The following is a 24,613-nucleotide window of genomic DNA, read 5'->3' as shown; positions in this document are numbered from 1 at the left end:
AAATAGATAACTTCCTCCTCCCCCATATATAGGTATGTATGTACAGTATACAATAATAAGTATAGTGGTAATGCATTATACATATTATTCACAATAAGTATGAATCTCTTATACATTAGATGCAAGAAATTTGTACTGATGTAATCATGTGATACATTTTTGATACTAGAATTAAATTAGTATTACTTCTTTCAGTTGCACCTAAAGACATATTAACAGACTGGAAATACTTATGCTGGTTTAACTCATTATGCCATAAATGAAAACATAATTCATATAAAGTTTCGAAATGGATATATGTATTTATAATTATAAATACTGATTAAATAACAGCATAGCAGACAGAGCTCAAAAATATTACTACTGACTAATTATGATTATTTCATTTATTGATAATGCCACTATGTAATTCAATGAATTTCATGAAAGTATAAAAAAGGCTTTTTCTTTTGCATAAAATATTATTGCAAAATACAACCACTGCTAGTTTTGGGATCACTTTCTGACTGGTGAACTGCTGCTTCTTTCACAGGGGGTAGGTCTCCTTCTGCTTTTGATGCTGCTTTCTACAAAAATAAAGTGTGAATCTAATCAATACAATTGCTCTCATCAAGGAATAATATTAAAATGAGAGAATACTAATATACGCTTCTGCCTAAAAGTTTGGTATCACAGCGTATGACAAGTTTTCATTAATTTTTTTGAAACAAAACATTTTTTGAAAGCAGTAATAACCAGTATGAGAAAATAATTGCTAGCAAAATCTATCAGTATGAGATTATATATGTCATACTAGTAGTATCAGATTATAGAGGGTGCCTAATTTTGTCAAGTCTCAAGTGCTGCAAAATTTAATGGTACAACAAGAAAGTGAAAATAATTATGTTTAAATGTTCTAACAGTCAGGAATTTCTAGGCTGAAATTTAATAACTGAATGTAAATTTATATATGCTGAGCTTTATTAATGTGAGGTGAATGGCAGGAAAAACAGACTGGTAATGTGCACTTAATTTGGCCTGGGAATAATTGCACCAATTAGCATTAGCATTAGTTGAGGCATATGATGCAAGAAAGCAAACTTATAAAGCATCAGCCAAAAAAAAAAAAAAAAAAAAATTCCAAATGTTTGTCTAGTTCAGTAACTATGCGCTAGCTAAACGCAAACTTCTGCACATCTATTCTACAACTGTCTTTCCTAAATTTGAATCTATGCCCCCTCAGGTTCTTAATCTGAGCAAGCGAAAGTATCCCGTCAGCATCGAGCCTGCTCAAACCATTCAAGGCCTTATACACCTCAATCAGATCATCTCGCAGGTGCCTAGTCTCCAGATGCTGAAACTTACAGAACTTAAGCCTTTCTTTTTAAGTGCACCCCTTTGTTCCTCTTACCAACCTTGTTGCCCTTCTCTGTACTCGTTCTAGCAACTCTACATACTTCCTAAAATGAGGCCTCCAGACCTGTATGCAGTACTCAAAGCATATACAAAGGGATAATCACTTCCTTGTCTCTGCTAGCAAAATTCCTATATATCATTGACAAAACTCCATGACCTGCTCTGGTAGCCCATCTACACTGCTCAGAGAGCTTCATATCTGACTGCACAATTACCCCCCAAGGTCTTTTTTCATTCTCCACCTCCCTGATTGTACTACCACACAGTTGGTACATTACTGCTACCCATATGAAGTACTTTGCATTTAGTTAGCTATTTTGACAGAGTCATTCAAGAGCTGGACTTAGGGAATAATTTTGATATTGTTCATTTGGATTTCAGTAAAGCATTTGACTCAGTCCCAAATCAGCGGTTATTTTATAAGCTGGAACAAGTTGGAATCACAGGGAAAGTCCTTAGATGGATAGCTGGATGGCTTCAGGGCAGGAGGCAGAGGGTTGTGATCAATGATTATTCCTCAGATTGGGTTGATGTAAGAAGTGGGGTTCCCCAAGGATCAGTATTAGGACCATTGTTGTTTATGATTTCCATAAATGACATTGATAAAGGGATAGAGGGCATGATGTCTAAATTTGCAAATGATGTAAAGATTAGTAGAGTTGTTAATGATACCTTACACCAGCAAACCATAAGGTATTGCACCTGAGGAACAGTAACCCCAAAATTTCTTATACACTTGGTGGAGTTGAACTAAAGTCGGTAGTGGAGGAAAGGGACTTGGGTGTTACGATACGGTCAGACTTTAAGTTCTCTGAGCATTGTAGACAGGTTGCAAGGAAGGCCCATGGTGTCCTCTTGATGATGTATCAAACAATTGCTAATAGAGATAAGGACATCATAATCCCATTGTATAAGGCTATTGTTAGACCACACTTCGAATACTGTGTTCAGGTATGGAGACCGCACCTAAAGAAAGACATTGTGCTTATTGAAAGGGTCTAGAGATGAGTAACTCACCTGGTGAGATCGGCAAAAGGGTGTTCATATAAGGAAATACTTCGAATATGTGGGTTGCAGAGCTTGGAAACTAGGCACCTTAGAGGAGACTTGATTGAGGTGTTTAAGGCCCTGAGAGGCATAAGCAAAATGAATGAGGATGAAATTTTCACGGTTCTAGAATTAGGGGCCATAATTTCAAGTTACAGGGGGAGATGTTTAGACTGGATTGCAGGAATTTTATTTTAGCCAGAGAGTTATAAATTACTGGATGTGTTAACGTTTAAGCAGACAAGGCTCTAATTGGGTTCTTTTTTAAAGTACATATGTTAGTCTGCTGTAAGGTTTATTAGAAGCTTGAAGCATGGATTCAGTGCTACATTTGATTACATTACTGAAACTATAACAGAAAGGGAGATAACTTATAAAAAGCAGGAGGTTTTCTGTTAATTTTTGAGTATTTTACATTTTGAAATTAAAAATTTTATTCTGACTTTCCACTACAGGTAGTTCCTGCTTTACGAGTTTTTTTTTCCAAGTATCAAGTATCAACAAAATCGAAAATATGAACGTTAATTGCAAAAAATGAATGTTAAACATTGATAAATACCACATTTTAAACCATGCTCATAGCTATACGATACAGTGTATCCCCGCTTTATGATATTAATCTGTTCCAGAGACACCATCGTATCGTGAAAATATCGTAATGTGAACCCAATAACACGTTTTTTTGGTAATTCGTTCCATGACCTTGTAAGTTGAAATTTTCGCTATATAACTCTCTGAAAGGTCGTTTTTATAGTGTAAATTATATTACAATAGTTACCGATTCAAATCATTAAAATGCTCTACACTTTCATCGTTATCATATGTTCTTTATAAGAACCAATTTTGAACACCTTTGTTTTTCAAAAACACATTTCTGGAGGTCACTACTATAAAACAATAAAAACAATTTGCACTTTCCGGTTTATTGGGCTTTTCTGTTAGTGCAAGCAATTATAAACAGGTAGTAAACTCCATGTTATTGCATTTGCAAAAATACCGATGGCTGGAATTGTGTGGTTTTTTACGTTATTATGGTGAAATGTGTTTCCCCTTTACTGAAATCTTCAATCGTATAAAAAGCAAATTTTCAAAATCTTCTCTTCATTCCTTTTTTTAAGGCTTCGTAAACTTGTTACTCTGCGCAAATCGTGCTAGTTGCAATTTGTGCATTCCGTTAAAAATGCTTGTACATGCTATTGAAATTTATAAAGAAAAGAGAAGATTATTTTGGAAACAAATGCCTCTTGAAGCATTTCTGAAGACGACTCCTTGTGCAACAAACCGAGTGCCAAGCCAATAATGAGTGATCAACAAGTGTGCATTTAGTCAATGATGATGAAGAATAAACATTCTTTTAACATTTGTAAGTCATAAATAATTGCTTTATTATAATAATTTGCATGATTTTACAGGCTGCATTTTCATTTCTTTGGATAAATCAATCATTCTTTTAAACAAACTAATTAGCTAACTAATTTCATTGTTGAGAATGTAACCCCTATTTTTAACATTATGTATATGGGAAATAAATTCCTGCTTTACGAGCGTGTGCTAGGAATGAATTAACTCGTAAAGTCGGGAATTACCTGTACTCATTACGTTACTGTGAGATATCAGATACGGCAGAGAATAGGTTTGTGTAAGTAGTCAAGCAAAAAGAAATTAACATTCAAACACAAAACTAATACATACTGAATTAGCTGGATCCAGAGGATTAATGCTGCTAACATTAAAAGCAGAATATATAGTTGGTGACCATAATGAACTAAGCAAAGGAAGCTGGAAGTCTTCTGGACTAACTAAACCATAAGTTGCCTTCAACTCTAGTTGTGGCGGATCATGAGGAATCTTTTGGTGATAACTAGAAATACAGCAGAGAAAATCATTAAAGTTTGAAATCACATTACTTAGTACGGTGATGTGCACATTAATTATCTAAGAAAATTTCAAAGATGTAGCAAAACTGATATTACTGCACTACTGTTTTAGCAAACAAAAATTATGTTTAAGTATATAAGTTGGTTATGAATTTTGTATACGATTAACAAAAATTTAAATTTCTAAAGTGTGGTTCTTAGACATTATCTAAAAATAACCTGCTGGGTTATCTTAAAATAACCTGCTTGTGTGGTATTTGATAGACTTCTGCTGAATTTGGGAGTAGTGGTAAATCCTTCCACAATCTTCTACATCAAAAATTACTAAAATATCCTTATCAGGAGTATTTATAATTGCAAGTAGTTGTTTTCCAAAACAAAATACGTTAAGTCAAAAACTGAGGATGAATGATCATAACCTCCAAAATAACCTATTGCCACTTGTGGAAAATGTGACTCAGAATGCAAAAACAAATTAATGGTTTAATTTCTTCATTTATTTTTGTTAAGTAACAATTTCACGTTATCATCTGTTATATTTCTGTTCAGTCTGTGTTAACTATGTATTTTATATAATAATCCTAATAAAAAGAGTTAGCAATTGTCATTGTTATTTTAAAAAATATATATAAATGAAAATATAATTTAAATAATGTGAAAACTTATCTTTATTTTTTAAGGTGTTACTACAGTTAAAACTAATACATACTTTGAAATAACTTACAAATCTATGAATTTTAGAGTTCTTTCAAATGAATACAAAACATCCGCCCACCCCTTATCTCTTTAAAAATGATACAAAGATTAGGAATCCATTTACTATGGATATCACTGGCACAAAGAATGCAATCCTTTGAATTTGAAATGCTCACTATACAAATTCAAGGTATAGTACACTTTTCACACAGTCCTTCAATTAATTAAATAATAAAACATGTGTGTGTTTGTTTTATTATTTAGTTAATTATATGTTGTATTATTCAGGTGAGCAGACTGCTCACCCCTACCATATGTACGTATATGTTGTCTTCATCTACACAATACCCAAGGATTCCCTTACAATACGTGTCCTTGTGGTGCTAACATTTCTGGACAGTCAGTCACGTGTCTTGTGTTTAATATGATGTTGTGTTGTATGAGTGGCCTCTTAGCAACTAGGTGGCAGGGTTTATCAGGAGACCTCTACATGGTACCTGTTCCTGCAGGTACTTGTGGCAGGGATGAGTCCAGCTGACAGAGGAATACGAAGTACTGGCTATCCCTGTCAATCCAGAGGTTTGGGTGGAGACATTTCCTTTCATAACTAAAGCAATTATGAAAGTGATGAAAAGAACCAGTTAGCATTTTTATCAAAGTATGTTTGTATATGCAGAAAATTCCCATAGGATACTGGTCAAAATTATCTATGCATTCCATTGGTAGAGATTATTTTTTGAAAAAAATATATTTGATATATTTTATATAATAAAGATAAATTCTTATCTTTATTTTTTAAGGTGTTACTACAGTTAAAATCAATACATACTGTATACATTCTTGCTATACTACTGTCTTTTGTTTGTCTTTTTATTTATTTATTATCATTATTTTTTAATTCTGGCAACAGCATCTCTTGGTGTGGCAATTTTATTGCCTTGATAAGTGATGTACAAAGCAGTTTCACTGCCACCAGTGGAATTGCTTTTCACAGCCTAAATAATTCTATAAACATTTCTTACCAGCAGTAATAAGCATATAAATGCCACACTGCCTATATAAATGCTATATAAATGCTAATCCATAGCCATCACAAGTTTAATTAGTGTTGTGATTACCTTGACCTTTACTTTCCTCCACTGCATAGCCCACTGATCTATGAAAATATGCATGTATACCAATTACCCTCAAATACCAAGTGTTCAATCCAAGGAGGTTGAAACCACAAAAAGAACACCTATTATAGTGGCCACATCTGCATCACAGTGTAGTAGTAGTAGTAGTGGCATGTGATGCAAGAAAGCAAATGTATGAGCTTATGCAGCATCAGCCAAAAAAAAAAAAAAAAATCACACCATTCCCTACAAATGCCTGTCCAGTTCCTCCTTAAATTTATTCAACCTATCAACTTCCACAACGACAGATGGAAGTTTGTTCCAGCAATTAACCACCCGCTGGCTAAAGGCAAATTTCCGCACATCTATTCTACATCTGTCCTTTCTTAATTTGAATTAATGCCCCCTTAGGTTCGTAATCTGAACAAGTGGAAGGATCCCATCAGAATTCAGCGTGCTGAACCCATTCAAGGCCTTATACACCTCAATCAGATCACCGCGCAGGTAGCACCTGCGCGGTGATCTGATTGAGCCACTGCAATTTGCAGAACTTAAGCCTCTCTTGATAAGAGGATCCCTTCATTCCCCTCACCAATCTTGTTGCCCTTCTCTGTACACGCTCAAGTAAATCTACATCCTTCCTAAAATGAGGCCTCCAGACCTGTACGCAGTACTCAAGGCGTGGCCGCCTGACCATTGCCTTATACAGAGGGATAATCACCTCCTTTTCCCTGCTAGCAAAATTTCTATATATCATTGACAAAACCCCATAACCTGCCCTGGCAGCCTGTCTGCATTGTTCAGAAAACTTCATATCTGCCTGCACAATTACTCCCAGGTCTTTTTCATTTTCTACCACCTTAAGTGTAGTACCACACAGTTGGTACGTTTCTCTGGGGTTACTTCTACCCATATGCAGTACTTTGCATTTGTCAAGGTTAAACTTCAGTTGCCACTTCTTAGCCCATCTGGCCAAATTATCTAGATCCTGTTGCAGTAGCACACTGCCATTACTGTCATTAACAACCCTGCCAATCTTTGTATCATCTGCAAACTTCGACACTAAGCCTGATATACCTTCATCAATATCATTGATAAATATACAAAACAACAGTGGACCCAACACTGAACCCTGTGGGACTCCACTAATAACATTAGTCCAAGAAGAGCAGCACCCATTGATTACCACCCTCTGTATTCTCCCACTTAACCATCCTTTTATCCATTGTAGCAACTTACCCTTAATACCATTCTGCTCCAATTTGTACAATAGTCTTCCATGCGCAACAGTGTCAAAAGCTTTCCTGAAATCCAAATATATGATATCAAAATTATTTTTTGCATCCAGTTCCTTTGTAACCACATCATAATATCCTATCAAATTTGTCAGACAAGACTTTCCCTTAACAAACCCATGCTGTGTCTAAATTATTGCTGCAGTCTTGTCTAGATGATCCTGCAATGCATCTTTAACCAGCGACTCCATTATTTTACCCGGAACAGAAGTTAAACTAACTGGTCTGTAATTACTCGTGTCACCATTTGATCTCTCTTTGTGAATTCGGGATACATTTGCACATCTCCAGTCAGTGGGAACCTCCCCTGAGTCCAAGGATGCTCTCATAATTATGGCTAAGGGTTTGCTTAGTTGCTTTGCAGCCTCCTTTAATATAACTGGATAGATCCCATCCACCCCGGGTGCTTTTCTTACGTTTAACTTCAACAGTTTCTCTTCCACTTTGCTCTCAGTTATTACAAAATCATTAAGTATCCTGCTACAATTTGATAACCTTCTGCCATTTTCAAACCTTAATAATTCCTCATGTGTGAATGTAGATGCAAAATACTCATTCAGTTTGTTTGCTATCTGAGCAGGATCATCAACAGTCGAACCATCGATGTCAAGTGGACCAATCAGATTCATCCCCTTCCTTTTAGAGTTTATATAAGTAAAGAAATCCTTGCTGTTTTTCTTAGCATCTTTTGCCAAGGATTTCTCGTAATCTGCCTTCGCCTGCCGAACCTCCTTTGTCACCTGATTACAGATTAACGTATATCTGCCATATGCTTCTGAGTCTCTTGATAATTTATATGCATCCCATGCATTTTTCTTCTCTGTTACGAGTCTCATTAGTTCATTTGACAACCATTTAGGCCTAAACCTTGAACAATATTTCTTAATAGGTATGAAACTTTTAGTAGCATCCACGATTAATTCCTTGAATGCTTCCCACTTAGAATTTACTGTTGGTAACATCGTCAGTTGATCCCACTGTACAGAATTTAAAAACTGTCGGAGACCACTGTACTCGCCTTTACGGAAGCAAAAACCCTTTCCTTTACCCCTGATGGTAATTAAATCTTTAAGTAAATCCCACGTCAGTACACTGTGATCACTGCCACCTAGTGGTTCTTTTATCTGCAAATTCCTAATACATGAATGATCACTGCTGATAACCAGATCAAGAGTATTACTTTCTCTGGTTGCCTCTCGAACATGCTGCTGCAGAAAACAATCATCCAATAAATCCACAAAAGTCTGACTAGTGTGTGAGTGCCCAACCCACAAGTTCCAGTCAATATCTGGGAAGTTAAAATCCCCCATTATAAGACATTCCGATTTACTAGCCCACTCTATTTCTCTGTACAATTGTTCATTGTACTCATTCGAGTCATTAGGCCTATAACACACTCCTACTCTTATTTTTGCTTTCGCAGTGCTTATGTCACACCAAACTGACTCAACAGTGCACTGTTCATCTATATCAACTGGATGCACTTCTTTTGATTTTGTTTTTCTTAATTAACAGCATAACACCTCCTCCCTTCCTATCCTGTCTATCCTTTCTGTATACATTGTACTCCCCAAATTCCAGTTCGGCATTCCTTATATCTGTGTGACACGTCTCTGATATCCCAACAATATCCGCCTTTGATGTCTTGACTAACACTTCAAATTCATCAAATTTATTTACTATACTTCTAGCATTGGTATACATGCAAGTATACATGCACCTATTCTTATTCTTAGTTACTCTAACACATCCCATATACCCACCTGTTTCACGATGACTGCCACCCGTCTCTGAAACCCCCAACACCCCTCGCTCCAGGCGAGGGGTGTTGGGGGTTTCTAATACTTCTGGCCAGGATCTAAGTCTGATGTAATAGGGTTTTAGGAGCATCAGCAACTAAGGCCACATTGCTCCATATATATATCTGTAAATTGCATGTGTTCTGAGGTTGATTTTCTGTTTGCTGGACAAAAAACCATGCTACCCTTGCCTGAGACTGACTAACTCAGCCACATTGTGAAATAGGCACATAAAAATTGATCACATCATTAATGGGACTCGAACTCAGGTTTTTCCACCCAGTGTGGGGAGGACAGTGATCCTACCAACAGTGCTACTCACGAGGGGCCTAAGTCTGAGCATCTAACAACAGGGTATCTTTTTACAGAAGTTTCACTGTACAGTAATACCCTGAAGTTACGCGATAGGTGGGTCCGACGAAAATCGCTTAAGTCGAATTCGCGTAAGTCGGGGTACAACTTTGCATATAAATACATATAAATTTTGTTTAATTGGGACCAAGGACCAACAAAAACAACCAGTTTAGAAGAAAAATATTAATAAAATTGCAGTTCTTTATACATATTAATACAAAATATGTATTAAAAAAATAAATGACTTACGTAAAAAAGTTATTTCGATGTCGATGGCTTCATAAAATCTAACAAATTCGTCTGACGACACAGAGACTTCTTTTTTTCACACAGAATTTCTTCGTAGCAAGCTAATAATTTTTTTTATTCCTTGCTTTGTAGCTATAATGCGTTCTTCGTTGTAGTCTATGTTTTCTAAAAGTTTTAAGCCCTTTTCAATTGAGCTGAGACCTTCTGTCAAGTTTGCAATTGTCATGTGCTTTTCGCCGTTGCCTCATTTAGGTCTGTAGCACGTGCAATATCACGTGGTCTTTCATTTCGCTCAAAACGTTTCACAATTTCATATTTTTTCTCTATCGACAGAGGCGGACTGGCCATAAGCCTTACCGGGGAAACCCCGGTGGGCCTGTGTGATTTTGGCCATAAACCATAGTATGATGTTACTATAAATTTTCCCGGGTAAGAATTTTTGACCCAGTCCGCCTCTGTTTATCTATAATTGCTTTTCTTTTTCTCTCTGAATCTGCAGTGTCTTCACCAGGACGCTTCCTTTTCACACCTTTTAAGTATTTTACTCATTTTTAGGGTATTAGCACAATTACAAAACGAGGAGGCACGCCTGATACGCATAAACAAAGTGGCGCGCATGTAGCAACTGAATAAACAACACCATAAAGGCAGAGATACACTATTAACACCTCACATTTCTAGGGATTACTACCATAAAACAATAAAAATCCAGTTGCGTTTCTGCTAGTGAAATCTGTTATAAACTGGTAGCAAACTCGATCTAATTGCATACCAATAGCTGGAATTGTGTTGGTTTTTACGTTATTATGATGAAATGTGTTTCCTCTAAAACAAATACATTTTCAGAATCTCCTCTTCATTCCTATCGTGTTGCGTTCGGTTGGGGGGTGATTCTGCGTTCGACTACCATTTCTTGTAAACACAAAGGCAAATCGTGCATAAGCCAATTCGGTTCGTGTTATATTATAAGATATCGTTACCGTATTTATAAATAGTGTATGATCGAATTCTTGTAGTGTAAACACGTGTTATATGAGGACTGACTATATACGGCTCGACCGACGCGATCCATTTCTCTCGTGAAAACGATGTAATTTCCGACAAACGTTGAGCATGAATTCGAATGCACACATATAAATATGACACTTGGAATACAAATTCTTGTATATGTGTGCAGCTAATGCGCAGTAAAGTTGAATTTTGTTCATCTTTCGCTCCCTACTCTCCGCCGTCACACCGTATATCGATAACATTTGAAAAACGACCTTGAAGATAGTGGGCGGCAGTGTTGCCAAACGAAAAAATCAAGAACCGCATAACTCTGAGTTCGCGTAAGTTGGGGTATTACTGTATAATGAAATAAAAAGAAAGAGAAAAAAAAAAATAGTAAAATGAAGCAGAAGAAAAACTAGGTGTTTCATCTTTCAGCATGTTCATTCAATTGTTCTAGGTGGTAGATAACTCTCATCAACCGGTGCAATACCACCACTTTGCTTATTGGAGGCTTGAAGTGAGCAGACTGCTCACCCCTACCATATGTACGTATATGTTGTCTTCATCTACACAATACCCAAGGCCAACCCTTCCCCATCTCTTCCATCATGCAGTATGACTGATGACTTTTGAGATTATGATGAACATCATGGCGAGATCCAATCTTCCTTATAGCTCCAAAACAGTGTTCGCAGGCTGGACACCTACTAACATTTGATAAATATTGCACTCCATTATTAAGAGATCAAGTATTGATCGTATTTCAAGCAGAATTCAAAAAACTATAAACTTTTTTCCAAAATTGGAAAACAAAGCTGGGTACTTGTCAAGTGCTATGCAACCATTTTTGTTAGAATTAGGAGTGTGGTCAGTGCTAGGTTACAATAAATAAATAGAACTAACAGATGGAAGCAATGGCAAGGCCTGAGTAACAGAAGCACAGTTAAGATGACATGAACAAGTAAAAAGGAGGAAGACAGGAGATTAAATATCATCAGATTATTACTGGAGGAAAGAGAGCTTAGTGCAGCTAGGGATAAAGATATAATAGGAAATAGCGCAGAGGAAAATAGTGAATGGAAGGCTGCCACTCTCAGACTGGCTTGTTTGGTCATACTGTCACAAGAATGGACTCAAAGTCACCACTATCACCAGACACAGTCTTTAAAAGTAAAAGGATTCTTAGTCTAGGGCCTCATTAGCTTAAAAGAGATTAATGTTGTTTTTAGAAATATTATTTAAAGTTGCTATTAACCAAAAGCATATTGGTATTGTTTTACCTTATTTATTTTTATTAATATACTTGTATCATTTATAAAATAGTAAATTTATTATCTGCTTTCACTCTCTTTTCCTACTTCACGAATCCTTTTACTTTTTGAAATAGACTGTCTGGTGGTAAACCTTAGTTCATTCTAATGGTTAAGATTATACAAGGGGTCCCCGGTATCCGAGTATTCATTATCAAAATCCCAGTAGTTACAAGATTGCAAATAATACATAAAAAAAATACAAAAACATAAAAAATATAATAGTATCCACTATAAAGTGGAGTATTTTTGGAAAAGTTTTAATATTCTGCACAGTATAAAAATGATTGGGGAAGCTTGGAAAGAAATTTCATGTAGATTAACAAATAGCTCATGGAAAAAGTTATACCCTGAGCTGTTTGTGAATATGAAGAATGCAACGTAACCGGGTTACAAAATGAAATTTTAAGTCTTGTAAAAGAAGCGGGATTCCACGAAGTTGATAATGGGGATAATACACAATTGCTTGAATTAAGTGCAAAACCACTTACAAATGAGGAGCTAGCAGAATTAGACCAACTACTCACAGAAGAAGAGGAAGTCGAAAATGATGACGTGATGGAATTACCAAAGGATAAAGATTTGAAAATTAAAGAATTAAAGGAAGTCCTTGAGAAAATTGACCAAGCACTTGAATACTTTTGGGACCATCTTCTGATATTTGCTGCATGACCATCTTCATGATTATGCAGCAAAAGTTAAGCACAAAGTTAAAGATATAACTAAATGCTACGACACAATTTTATCTGAAAGAATAGAGAAAAAAACCCAAACAACTCTGGATTCATTCTTTAGTTGTAAAATGAAAAATAGTGTAACTTAAATAAACTTTACTTAACCTTACATTATTCAACACATTATAATAAAAAAATGTCTAATAAAATAATTCTCATTTTTCAGTTCCTTCAACCCATTTTTTTTTTTTTTTTACTATGTACAAGTACATAATACGCTACGAAAATTTGGTCCCCGTTTTGAGTGGAATTTTCTGGAACCAATTATCGTCGGATAACAAGGACCACCAGTACTAATACAGTGACCTTGTACACCCACTAGGTACAACAGATTTGGATGACGATAATGATGCAGGTGAACGAATTTTAGCTATTCCAGAATGGATGTCTGACATCTAATACACTTACACATAAAATAATACAGAATTTTCCATTATGTTGCACTATCCCATTATTTTTTATAGAGTAAATAATTAGAGGTTTAACCTAAAATACTTTAGAAAAGCTGAACAGGGACATAAAACGAATGAAACATGAGGACAGTACTACTTCCTAATAGGTTAAAAGAAACTAAAACTACACTGTACCTAGAATATGCACACAGTACCTTGTGCTGATCATGATTAGAGCAACTTAATGGTAGCTTAAGCTCATATCGATAAATCTAGTAGTCCTTATTTAAAAAAAAAAAACATAATATATGCACAGATTTGAAAACAACAAACTTGATGAAACTGAAAAGCAGAGGAAATGTAAACTTCCATAAAACCATAAGAGGTGCACAATTTTGGAAAATTTTGGGAAATTGGTAGAGCTGGCGAGTGTGTGTGTGTGTATTTCTCCCGGATCCTGTGAGTCTATGGCTTTTGCCAATTGCCACCCGTTTGAAAATGTCTGGGTTCAATCCTGTAATCAGTTGAAAGACTTTTACAGTTAGTCGGTGTCAGGTAGAAGTTTCTCCCAGATTTATTCTGCATTTTTCTATATACAAAAAAAAAAAAAAAAAAAAAATCTATGAGCATAAGAAATTTTCAGATAGAGGGTACCACCTAGACAAATAAGGTGCAACTGGTATCCCATTTTTATCATATATTACAAATGAAAATTATTACCCGACAAAATTTTTTTTCATCATATCTCTGGAACGAAAGTTGGTTATTCTGAACAAAATTAATGTACTGATTATGAAAATATCAATCTTTTACTTCTGTCATGTCTACATCAAAAGATATGCATTTTTTAAATTCCTTGTTTTTATACAATATCAGCATACATGGTTGTAATTATTACACACAATATATGTTACTTAGACATGTTTCCCACTCAATGATATCCTTTATTACTCCAGATTGCTCTGGGGATATGCGGTGGTCATTCCCTGACCTTTCTGCATCCTCCGTATTTGGTGGTCACGGGCTTGAACCCCGGTCTAATCAAGAAGCGTGTGCTACGCACTGCTGCTCCTGCTCACCTGGCTACGGGGGCGCCCAGGCCTTAGTGAAATTCTTAATCAGTCCAAGCTTGATGTGTAAAGGGGGAAGAAAAACCTTTTGTGGATCAACCAATGGAACATACTTTACATTACTTTTGTCGGGAATATATTCATCTCTCTTGTCCCAGTGTTGTACGATGTAGTGTTTGGCTGTTGCATGACTATCCTACAAATGCAGAAAACAACAGTATTTAGTGAAACCACCTTGCAACCCAACAAGCAGTCTAATCACTTTGAGATCACCAAAAATATTCCAATCATAGTCATTCTAACATACAGCAGCAAGAATCTGGGACATACTATTGTAAGTTTCTTTCAGGCTAACAGCATGAACAAGAGGAAGTGATGGTAAAGTTTTTCCATTATGAAGCAATACTGCTTTCAAACTTAGCTTTGATGCATCAATGAACAAACGCCATTCAGTGGTATTATAATCAACGTTCAGTTTGTGTATAAGACCAATGACACCTTTTGCAAACATGTTGTTTTTCCACTGCAAAATATCTTGAAAACTCTTCATTTCGCTTACAGTATATTGTAATGTTTGTACCTTTGGTGAGTAAGTTCCCCTGTTGTAGTCTGGACCTGAGTAATACAGCCTTCTCTTTGAGTAAGCCCAAGTCTCTGATCAAGTCGCTTAATTCTTCTTGTTCAATGTTGTGTGGGGCCTTTTCTTTTTCTGGCTCATAGTCTAAATCATGTGACGTACATGGTTCCGTGACATCTGGTAAAATTTCTTCTGTACCTTCATCACTACTTTGGATTGATTTAGATTTTATTGGCGCATTAGCAGCTTTGACTATAATGCACCAAGACCAGGTCATATATATAAAAAAAATTTAAATATTCATTGATCTAACTAGTTAGGTCACCATGTCCAAATATATAATAACAAATTATCTACTGCATTATACAGGACACATTTAAAAGTAACCTGCTCGATCGCAGTTTTAACCTTCATCACTACTTCCAATACCCCAGGATTTTGGTGGCACAGGTACTGGCAATTCTTTAGTGTGTGACACTGGCCTGATTGCTGATGGGATATTTGATGCAGTGCTTGCTCTTTTTGGAAATACCTTTTATTTCTGTCATGCAATAATAGCAGTAGTCAAAATGATTCTTGGGCTCGCACCACACCATAGGGATGGCAAAAGGTAATGCTCTCAGCTTGCCATATAACCACAGCCTTAAGTTCGTTGTACAAGTAATACAACAGATATATGGAGCCCACTTTTTTTTTTCTTGGTCACCGATTTGCAGCCAAAGTACAATGAACATGCAACTTTTGTGACATTGTATTTTCATCCTCTGAGTTTTTAGGGTTAAGTGTCCACAAACATAGCAGAAGTTGTCTGGACACAAATTCTGTGCTTTTGTCTTCTCCATTTTAACAATGCATTAACCTAAAAACAGTAAAAGCAATTGGTAAATTTGAACAGAAGGTGAATTCTTGTAGCATAGTTTATCATACACTATATATTGAATAGTTGAATGGTGTAATAAAATTAATAAAAAATACTAACTTGTCTGGAAAAGCGCATCAAAATCAAAATATACAGTCCATTCCGGTTATTTGGGACACATCGGGACTAGTGCATTTTGGCCCGATTAAGCGGCTGCCCCAATTATCCGAAGTTTCACGTAAATAGTTAAAAATGCAATGTACCCCCCCCTTTTTACAATTGGTTCACTGTACAATCAAATCACGTTACGACGAACTCAACATAGTAAAGTACCGTTCACTATACGATGTGCAGTAAGCGCCGATCATTGTGATCACGTGAATTGGATTTTAATTCTATTAAACAGCGATTCTAATTAGTGAAAATAGGAGGAATATTATCCACAGGCTATAAAAGCAAAGATATATTAAGCAGAAATTTACCCTTTATTACCTTAAAGGTAAAAGGTAAACTGCAGCCATTATCAACCCACTGCAGGATGGAAGCCTCCTCAACAACTCATGCTGAGGGAAATGGACCATAATCTGCCACGCTGGTCTAGTGCGGGTTGGCAGATCGACCGTATTTAGCAGTCAGGGGCTTGAACCCTGGTCTACTCAAAGAGCGTGTGCTACTGCACTCCCGCTCCTGACCACTCGGCTACGGGGGCCTTTTTATTACCTTACCAATTAAAAAATACGTGAAAATCAGAAGAATATATGCAATAATCGGAATAATTAATACGTACTGTAATATGTACATACGAACTAGTTGACATTTCTGTTCACTGACATTTGTGGGTGGGGGTTAAAATTTAAAACAGTAAAAAGATAAGCAATCAATAACAAAGAACACGGCAGACACAAATTGCAAGTAACACAATACGCGCAAGTGAGATTACAAAGCTTTAAAAATACGAATGAAGAGAAGATCTGAAAATTAATTTTTTTATATGAGTGAAGATTTCATGGAAGTGTAAACACATTTCACCATAATAACCCACAGAATTCCAGCTGTCGGTATTATCGCAAATTCAGTAAGATCGAGTTTACTGTCCATTTCACTAAAAGAAAAACCCAATAAACAGGTGATTGCTAATTGTTTTTATTGTTTTATGGTTGTGACCTCCAGAATTTCGACCGAATCACGTGGTACCGTCGGAAACAATCGTAGGGTAATCTCCAGTGCTGCGGTCTCCTGCCCCGATTAAATGGCATGCTGTCCCAATTAATCGAAGTAAACTCTGGCTATTTTCTAGATTGGTTTCTGTTTTTTTAAGATTTGCCTCAAATAAACGGCTGTCCCGATTAACCGGAATCCACTGTACTATATTGCAAGAACAGTAATTATGTACTTGCTTAACTTTTAGCCCAATAAACAAAACCAACCAACCAAAAGTTAATAAGTTTAAAAATTGTATTTCAAACAGTAATGATATCTTTGTACAGAATCCAGTTACCCTAAAATTTCATGCCTGAAAAAATAAAATACTTACATGAATCCATTTTCTCGTTGACATTTATCAAGTGTTCGTTTTAGAACAGGACCTAGCTTTTTAAAAAAGACATGTTGTTCTGGTTTAGCACTTGTTCCTGCACCTTTAGTCTGTGCATAATCTTTACACACTTTCCCTGCATCTGTATAATCTATATAAATATATAAATTTATTGATGTAAAGCTGTTATTACATTATTTATATATTAAAAACAAAAATGCCTGTATGTGCATATCTATTAGTCATTTTCTGTCTTTTAAAAACACATCTGTTACTTCCACATTCAGTATATATTACACAAATGTTATTCAGCAAGTGTGGATAGAGGTGGGGGTTGATGAGATCGTCCTTCTCCTTTCTCTCTCAAGGAAAAAAAATTAGGATATTTTTCTTTTAAAGTGCATCTATAATTAGTAGTATTTTAAAAAAATTTTATCCAGCTTTCAATTAACTAATGTAAAATAATGAATAACAATTTTTTACTGCAATTATGCATGAAGGCTCATGGTTCATAACAGCATTTTCTGTGGGTACATTTCATTAGAAATGTATTGCTCTGTCCAAACCATTTACAAGCAAGTGATGACTTTATATGATGAAGCTATTTTTTCCAGTTATTTTGATAGCCAAGATTGGTCAAACTAAGGTGAATTTCAACTATACAGTGGTGATGATGATGAGAGCAGTATGCCTTCTCACTATAAAGAATTACAGTACTTTTATTTCTTTATTGTCTGAGCATGCAAAATGTGGTCTTAGAATTTACTTAGTGGACTGCTAGTTAATTTCTCTAATTGTATTTCCAACATATTTTGAGGTTATAAATGAATGTAATCAAAAGTAAATCATGATGTGTACTTATACATTTATCATTAAGTCCTTTTAAAATTTTTCATCTGGGATAGGTTACTATTCTTAGTTGGTTAGAAAAGATAGAAGGCCCCAGAAACAGTTAATACCACTGTACTTACTAAAAGTGAATATGCAACTCTTTAGAATCAGAACAAACTTATTTTTATAACAATGTAGTGCTCAGGAATTTGCTACTAAGAACCTTCAACTGAAAGATCATTATTAATATAGAAAAATAACAGAGAATACTGAATGATTATATGAAATTATTAGTGCAAGAATTTGCAGAAAGCAAAGGGGCCATTTTTATGATTAACTACAAATTAAAATTCAAATTAACTTGATAACAGAGTGTAAGCATAAAATAACTTCCTCTGATAAATTTAAATTTTATAAATGGATATTTATTACCTCAATGGAATACAAATATTGCAAAATCTGTTCAGGACAAAGTATGTGAGTTATTTTTTCTTTTTCAGATATTAAGACTAATTGAGAAAAAAAAAATACTCCAAGTTATAAAGTACTCTGGATCAAAACTGAAAAACTCTTCTAATCACCTGTTTCAATTCTAATAAAATCAACCTTCTGTACACAGATAGTCCAGGAAGTTTTATGTTAAGTGTACAAATCACAAATGACAAATGCTCAAAATGTGGGAATGGGCTGTGTCCCCAAATGTTCTCTTAAAACTCATAGATTCAATCTAAAGGAAGATGCTCAGATTAGTTAATCATTTCTCACAACAAATTCTCTACCAAAAGATGATCAGTTTCTGCTCCATGCCTTTTCTGTAAATATTTCCATGGGAGCTGTTCTGAATTAGCACCTGCAATTCCACCCCCTTTTCCCAAACCAGTCTGAACACAGGTCTCAACTAGTTGACATCCACTCACATTTCAATTCCATATTTTAACCAACTTTTCCTCTTCTTGATTTTTCCCTGCTTGTTCTGTTCTGTTCATGGATTGAAAGTTAAGCTGGCAGGGGATAAATGTTCACAATGAAATACATGCCAAGGAAGGCTGTTAAAACAGAGCAGACTTTTATGTTTTGCACCCACTGAACTTGGTATATTTTCTTTTTATTCAGATAATGGACAAATTTGAGAAAATAGTGCCACCATCATAAGATGTCTACAGAAGGATTTAACAATGAAAAAATCCATCGTGATAAAAAATATACTTTGGGTAATCTGCTCCATCATGTACCATGATTAAAAAATGGAAGTGGGTGGCAAAATTCAAATGAGTGGTGGGGGGGGTTACAAAGCAAAGATGACTTTGATTTGATTTGATGTGAGTTTTATTGGCGCATAAGCAGCTGAGGCTATAATGCGCCAAATACCGGTCATATGTAAAAAAAAAATTAAAACATTCAGTGACCTAAGTAGTTAGGCCACCATGTCCAGATGTATAATAACAAAGATATAAAAAAATAAACCAATAAAGACGTAACAATAACATAAATTTTAAATACAATTAAAAACTTTTATTGATTTAAAATAGCTAAAAACAGCAGACACGTTGTCATTGTCGGATAAAATCTGACTGAGTGTATACGGCTCAGTCAGATGGTTAAAAGCGGTAGAACGAGTGCTGCTAAAATCTGGACAGTCAATTAAAAGGTGTCTGATCGTTAAAATTGTGCCACAGGACACACACATAGGAGGGTCATCAGCCCTCAGCAAAAACGAATGTGTCAAATGACTATGTCCTATGCGGGTCCGGGCAAGAACAACTTCCTCCTTACGATTCCTGCGCAGACTAGACTGCCACGGTTCAATTAAAGGCTTTATATGGTATAGTTTATTCCCAGTCTGTCCATTCCACAACTCCTGCCATTGGGAATGTATCTTCTCGTGTATTATTTGCCTGTAGTCTGTATAGGGGACTGACAGGCAGAGATTATTATTAGGGATTGCTGCTTTGGCTGCGGTGTCAGCCAAATCATTTCCCCTAATCCCAATGTGGCTGGGAATCCAGCAGAAGCGGATGTCATATTCGCGATCATGGAGAACGTGAATCTTCTGCTGAATGCTAGACAGAACCGGGTGAGGATTATACCTCACGGATATTAAAGCCTGTAACACACTGAGAGAGTCAGAATATAAAATGAACCGTTGGTATTGGCATTCACTAATGTGATCCAAGGCTAACTTTATAGCGTGCAGCTCTGCAGTAAATATGCTGCATTCAGAGGGAATCTGCTCTGATGTAGTGCTGTCTCTAAAGACAGCAGCAGATCCCACATATGATTCCGCCTTCGAGCCGTCTGTGTAGACTGGCGCGAAGTCAGAGTGTTCAGCTCGGTGTGCTGAAAAAAGCTGCAGGTAGACAGACGATGGAGTGTCCGACTTTCCCCAATTTCTAAGGGACAAGTCACAGGCCGGGACATGAGCATGCCAGGGTGGAAGGGGTTGCTTTGGTGTTTGGGTAACCCTGTCTACCTTTATATTAAGTTCTTTGAGTAGCTCTTGCAAAGATGACACTTGCAGAAAGTGACCAAGAATGCTAACAGTCAAGAAAACATTAATGCAATATATGATATGGTGATGGTAGTACACTGACAATTACCAATCCATGAAATATGCAGGCTATATGCACCTCAAATAATGGGGGAAAAATATTCTGACAAAATAATTGGACATTATTTCTGAAAGAAAGGTTCCACAGCTTTTGACATCCAATGTAAATCAAGGTTGGCACAAGACCTCAGAATTGTGGATCCATTACAGAGATGTGGGACCTTTCTTTCAGAACTGTTAATGTCCAATCATTTTGTCAGAATATTTTTCGCCCATTATTTTAGGTGCATATAGCTTGCATATTTCACAAAAATATTTTTGGCAAGATTTGTAACCACTGATGATACTTGGATTGACCACTATCAGGCTGAGCAGCAGTGCACTATGCTAACCTATTACAGCAATTACCAAATGCTATTACCATTAGCATTTGCAGTGGCAAATGAGGTTAAAAAGTAAACATATACAGCATCAGCCAAAAAAAAAAAAAAAAAAAACCCTGATACCTCCCATTTCACATATTCATTCCCTCCAATAGTTTGTATAGTTCATCCTTGAATTTATTTAAACTTCAAATTGGACAACATATGGGAGTTTGTTCCAGCAATCAATTACCTGCTATCTAAAGGCAAACTTCCACACATCTATTCTGCAAACTGTCCTTCCTCAATTTGAATTTGTGCCCCCTCATATGTGTAGTCTAAGCAAGAAGAAGAAGAATCCCATCAGCATTGAGCTTGCTCAATCCACTCAAAGCCTTACACACCTCAATCAGATCATGTCTGGTGAATAAATTTGGTAAATAAATTTGATGAATTTGAGGTATTGCTCAAAACATCAAAGGCAGATATTGTTGGGATATCAGAGACGTGGTGTCACACAGATATAAGTAATGCGGAACTGGAATTTGGGGAATACAATGTGTATAGAAAGGATAGACAGGACAGGAGGGGAGGAGGGGTTATGCTATTAATTAAGAAACACATAAAGTCCAAGGAAGTGAAGCCAGTCGACATCGATGGACAGGGCAGTGTCGAGTCAGTTTGGTGTGACATAAGCATAGGGAAATCAAAATTGAGAGTAGGAGTGTGCTATAGGCCTAATGACTCTGATGAGTATAATAAGATATTGTACAGGGAAATAGAGTGGGCCAGTAAATCAGAGAGTCTTATAATGGGGGACTTTAATTTCCCAGATACTGACTGGAATTTGTGGGTTGGTCACTCGCACACTAGCAAGGCTTTTGTGGATTTATTGGATGATTGTTTTCTACATCAGCATGTTCGTGAGGCAACAAGAGGGAGCAATACTCTTGATCTGATTATCAGTAGTGATTCTTCATGCATTAAGAACCTGCAGATAAATGAACCACTAGGTGGCAGTGATCACAGTGTGTTGAAGTGGGATTTACTCAAGGAGGTAACTACCATCAGAGGTAAAGGGAAGGGTTTTTGTTTTCGTAAAGGCGACTATGATGGTCTGAGACAGTATTTAAATTCTATACAGTGGGACCAACTGATGATGTTACCAACAGCAAACTCAAAATGGGAAGCATTCAAGGAACTAATCTTGGAGGCTACCAGGCTTTACATACCAACTAAGAAATATTGTTCAAGGTTTAGGCCTAAATGGTTGTCAGATGAACTAATGAGACATGTAGCAGAGAAGAAAAATGCATGGGATACATACAAATTAATGGGTGACATGGAAGCCTATGATAGATATAAGTTGGTCTGTAACCAAGTCACAAAGGAGATTAGGCAGGCAAAGGCAGACTATGAAAAATCCTTGGCAAAGGATGCAAAGAAAAGCAGAAAAGAGTTCTTTACATACTTGAACTCGAAAAGGAAAGGGATGAATCAGATTGGTCCACTGGATATTGATGGTTCAACAGTTGAGGATCCTGCTCAGGTGGCTAACAATCTAAACGAGTATTTTGCATCTACATTCACGCATGAGGAGTTATTCAGGAAGGAGAATGATGTAGGTAAAGTAAACATTGGCAGTGAGCTGGATGATTTTGTAATAACTGAGAGGAAAGTGGAGGAGAGATTGTTGAGGATAAACATAAAAAAGGCACCTGGGGTGGATGGGATCTATCCAGTTATATTAAAGGAGGCAGCAAAGGAAGTATGCAAACCCCTAGCCATAATTATGAGAGCTTCTTTGGACTCAGGGGAGGTACCCATAGACTGGAGATGTGCAAATGTAACCCCAATTCACAAAGGAGGATCAAAGGCTGACACAGGTAATTATAGACCTGTTAGTTTAACTTCTGTTCCAGGTAAATTAATGGAGGCACTGGTTAAAGAAGCACTGCAGGATCATCTAGACAAGAATTCAGTTATAGCTCAGACGCAGCATGGTTTTGTTAAGGGCAGGTCTTGCCTGACCAATTTGATTGGATACTATGATGTAGTCACAAAAGAACTGGATGCAGGGAATAACTTTGATATTATATATTTGGATCTTAGAAAGGCTTTTGATACTGTTGCACATGGAAGACTGCTGCACAAATTGGAGCAGTTTGGCATTGGAGGCAAATTGCTGCTATGGATAAGGGGATGGTTGAGTGGCAGAAGACAGAGAGTGGTAATCAATGGACACTGCTCAACGTGGACTAATGTTATTAGTGGAGTTCCTCAAGGTTCAGTGTTGGGTCCGTTGTTGTTTTCGGTGTTTATGAATGATATTGATGATGGGATATCAAGTTTAATGTCCAAGTTTGCAGATGATACAAAGGTTGGCAGGGTCGTTAAGGACAATACTGACGCTATGCTGCTGCAACAGGATCTGGAAAGGTTGAACAGATGGGCTGAGAGGTGGCAAATGAGGTTTAACATCGACAAATGTAAAGTGCTGCATATGGGAAACAGTAACCCCAAAGCAACGTATCAACTCTGCGGTACTACACTGACAGTGGTGGAGAATGAAAAGGACCTGGGGGTAATTGTGCAGGCAGATATGAAGTTCTCTGAGCAGTGCAGACGAGCTGCAAGAGTAGCTCATGGTGTCTTGTCAATGATATACAGGAATTTTTTTAGCAGGGATAAGGAGGTGATTATTCCCTTGTATAAGGCAATGGTAAGGCCACATCTTGAGTACTGTATACAGGTCTGGAGGCCTCATTTCAAGAAGGATGTAGAGCTGCTGGAACGGGTACAGAGAAGGGCAACAAGATTAGTAAATGGAACAAAGGGTTGCTCTTACGAAGAAAGGCTTAAGTTTTGCAAATTACAGAGTTTGGAGACTAGGCACCGGCGAGGTGATCTGATAGAGGTGTATAAGGCTTTGAATGGTTTGAGCATGCTCAATGCCAATGGGATTCTTCATCTTTCTCAGAATAATCACCTCAGAGGGCATAAATTCAAATTGAGGAAGGACGGATGTCGGATAGATGTGCGGAAATTTGCCTTTGGCCAGCGGGTGGTTGGTTGGTGGAACCGACTTCCATCACTTGTTGTTGAAGTTGATAGCCTAAACAAATTTAAAGCTCAACTGGACAGGTATTTCGAACGAACGGAGGGGTGAAATGGGAGTGGGTTTTTTTTTTTTTTTTTTGGCTGATGCTGAATAAGCTTGCTTTCTTGCATCATATGCCTCTGCTAATGCTAATGCTAATGTCACAGGCCTAGTCTCCAGATGCTGAAATTTGCAGAACTAAAGCCTTTCTTGATAAGTAAGGCTTCAGTATACACCTTAGTTCCGCTCACTAATCTTGTTGACCTTGTCTGTACTTATTTCAGCAACTCCACATCCGTCCTAAAATGATGCCCTCCAGACTTGTATGCAGTACGCAAGATGTGACCATGGGTGATTATCCCATTGCCATATACAATGGGATAACCACCTCCTTAACCCTGCTAGAAAAGTTCCTGTACATCATTGACAAAATCCCAATGAGACGTCCTGGTAGCCTGTCTGCACTGATCAGAAAA

The 24,613-nt window shown here is 36.7% G+C and overlaps 1 protein-coding gene across 1 annotated transcript in view; it reads right to left on the bottom strand.

Annotated features, from left to right (window-relative positions):
• Positions 1-356: 356 nt before the first annotated feature.
• The window catches only part of LOC150081874 (BRO1 domain-containing protein BROX-like), a 102,436-nt gene continuing 78,179 nt past the window's right edge, over positions 357-24,613 (bottom strand). The window contains exons 9-11 of the mRNA XM_090379782.1: positions 17,297-17,447; positions 4,135-4,303; positions 357-566 (exon numbers count right to left, since the gene is read on the bottom strand). Of these exons, the coding sequence (XP_090235908.1) occupies positions 462-566; positions 4,135-4,303; positions 17,297-17,447 (425 nt within the window). The 3' untranslated portion in view covers positions 357-461. The remainder of the gene's footprint in view (positions 567-4,134; positions 4,304-17,296; positions 17,448-24,613) is intronic.

Source organism: Mastigoproctus giganteus, chromosome 8 (assembly GCF_048544385.1).
Source record: "Mastigoproctus giganteus isolate SK-2022 chromosome 8, ASM4854438v1, whole genome shotgun sequence".
NCBI lineage: Eukaryota > Metazoa > Arthropoda > Arachnida > Uropygi > Thelyphonidae > Mastigoproctus > Mastigoproctus giganteus.
The sequence above is the reverse complement of the archived record's forward strand: the minus strand, read 5'-3'. Positions and strand labels throughout refer to the sequence as shown.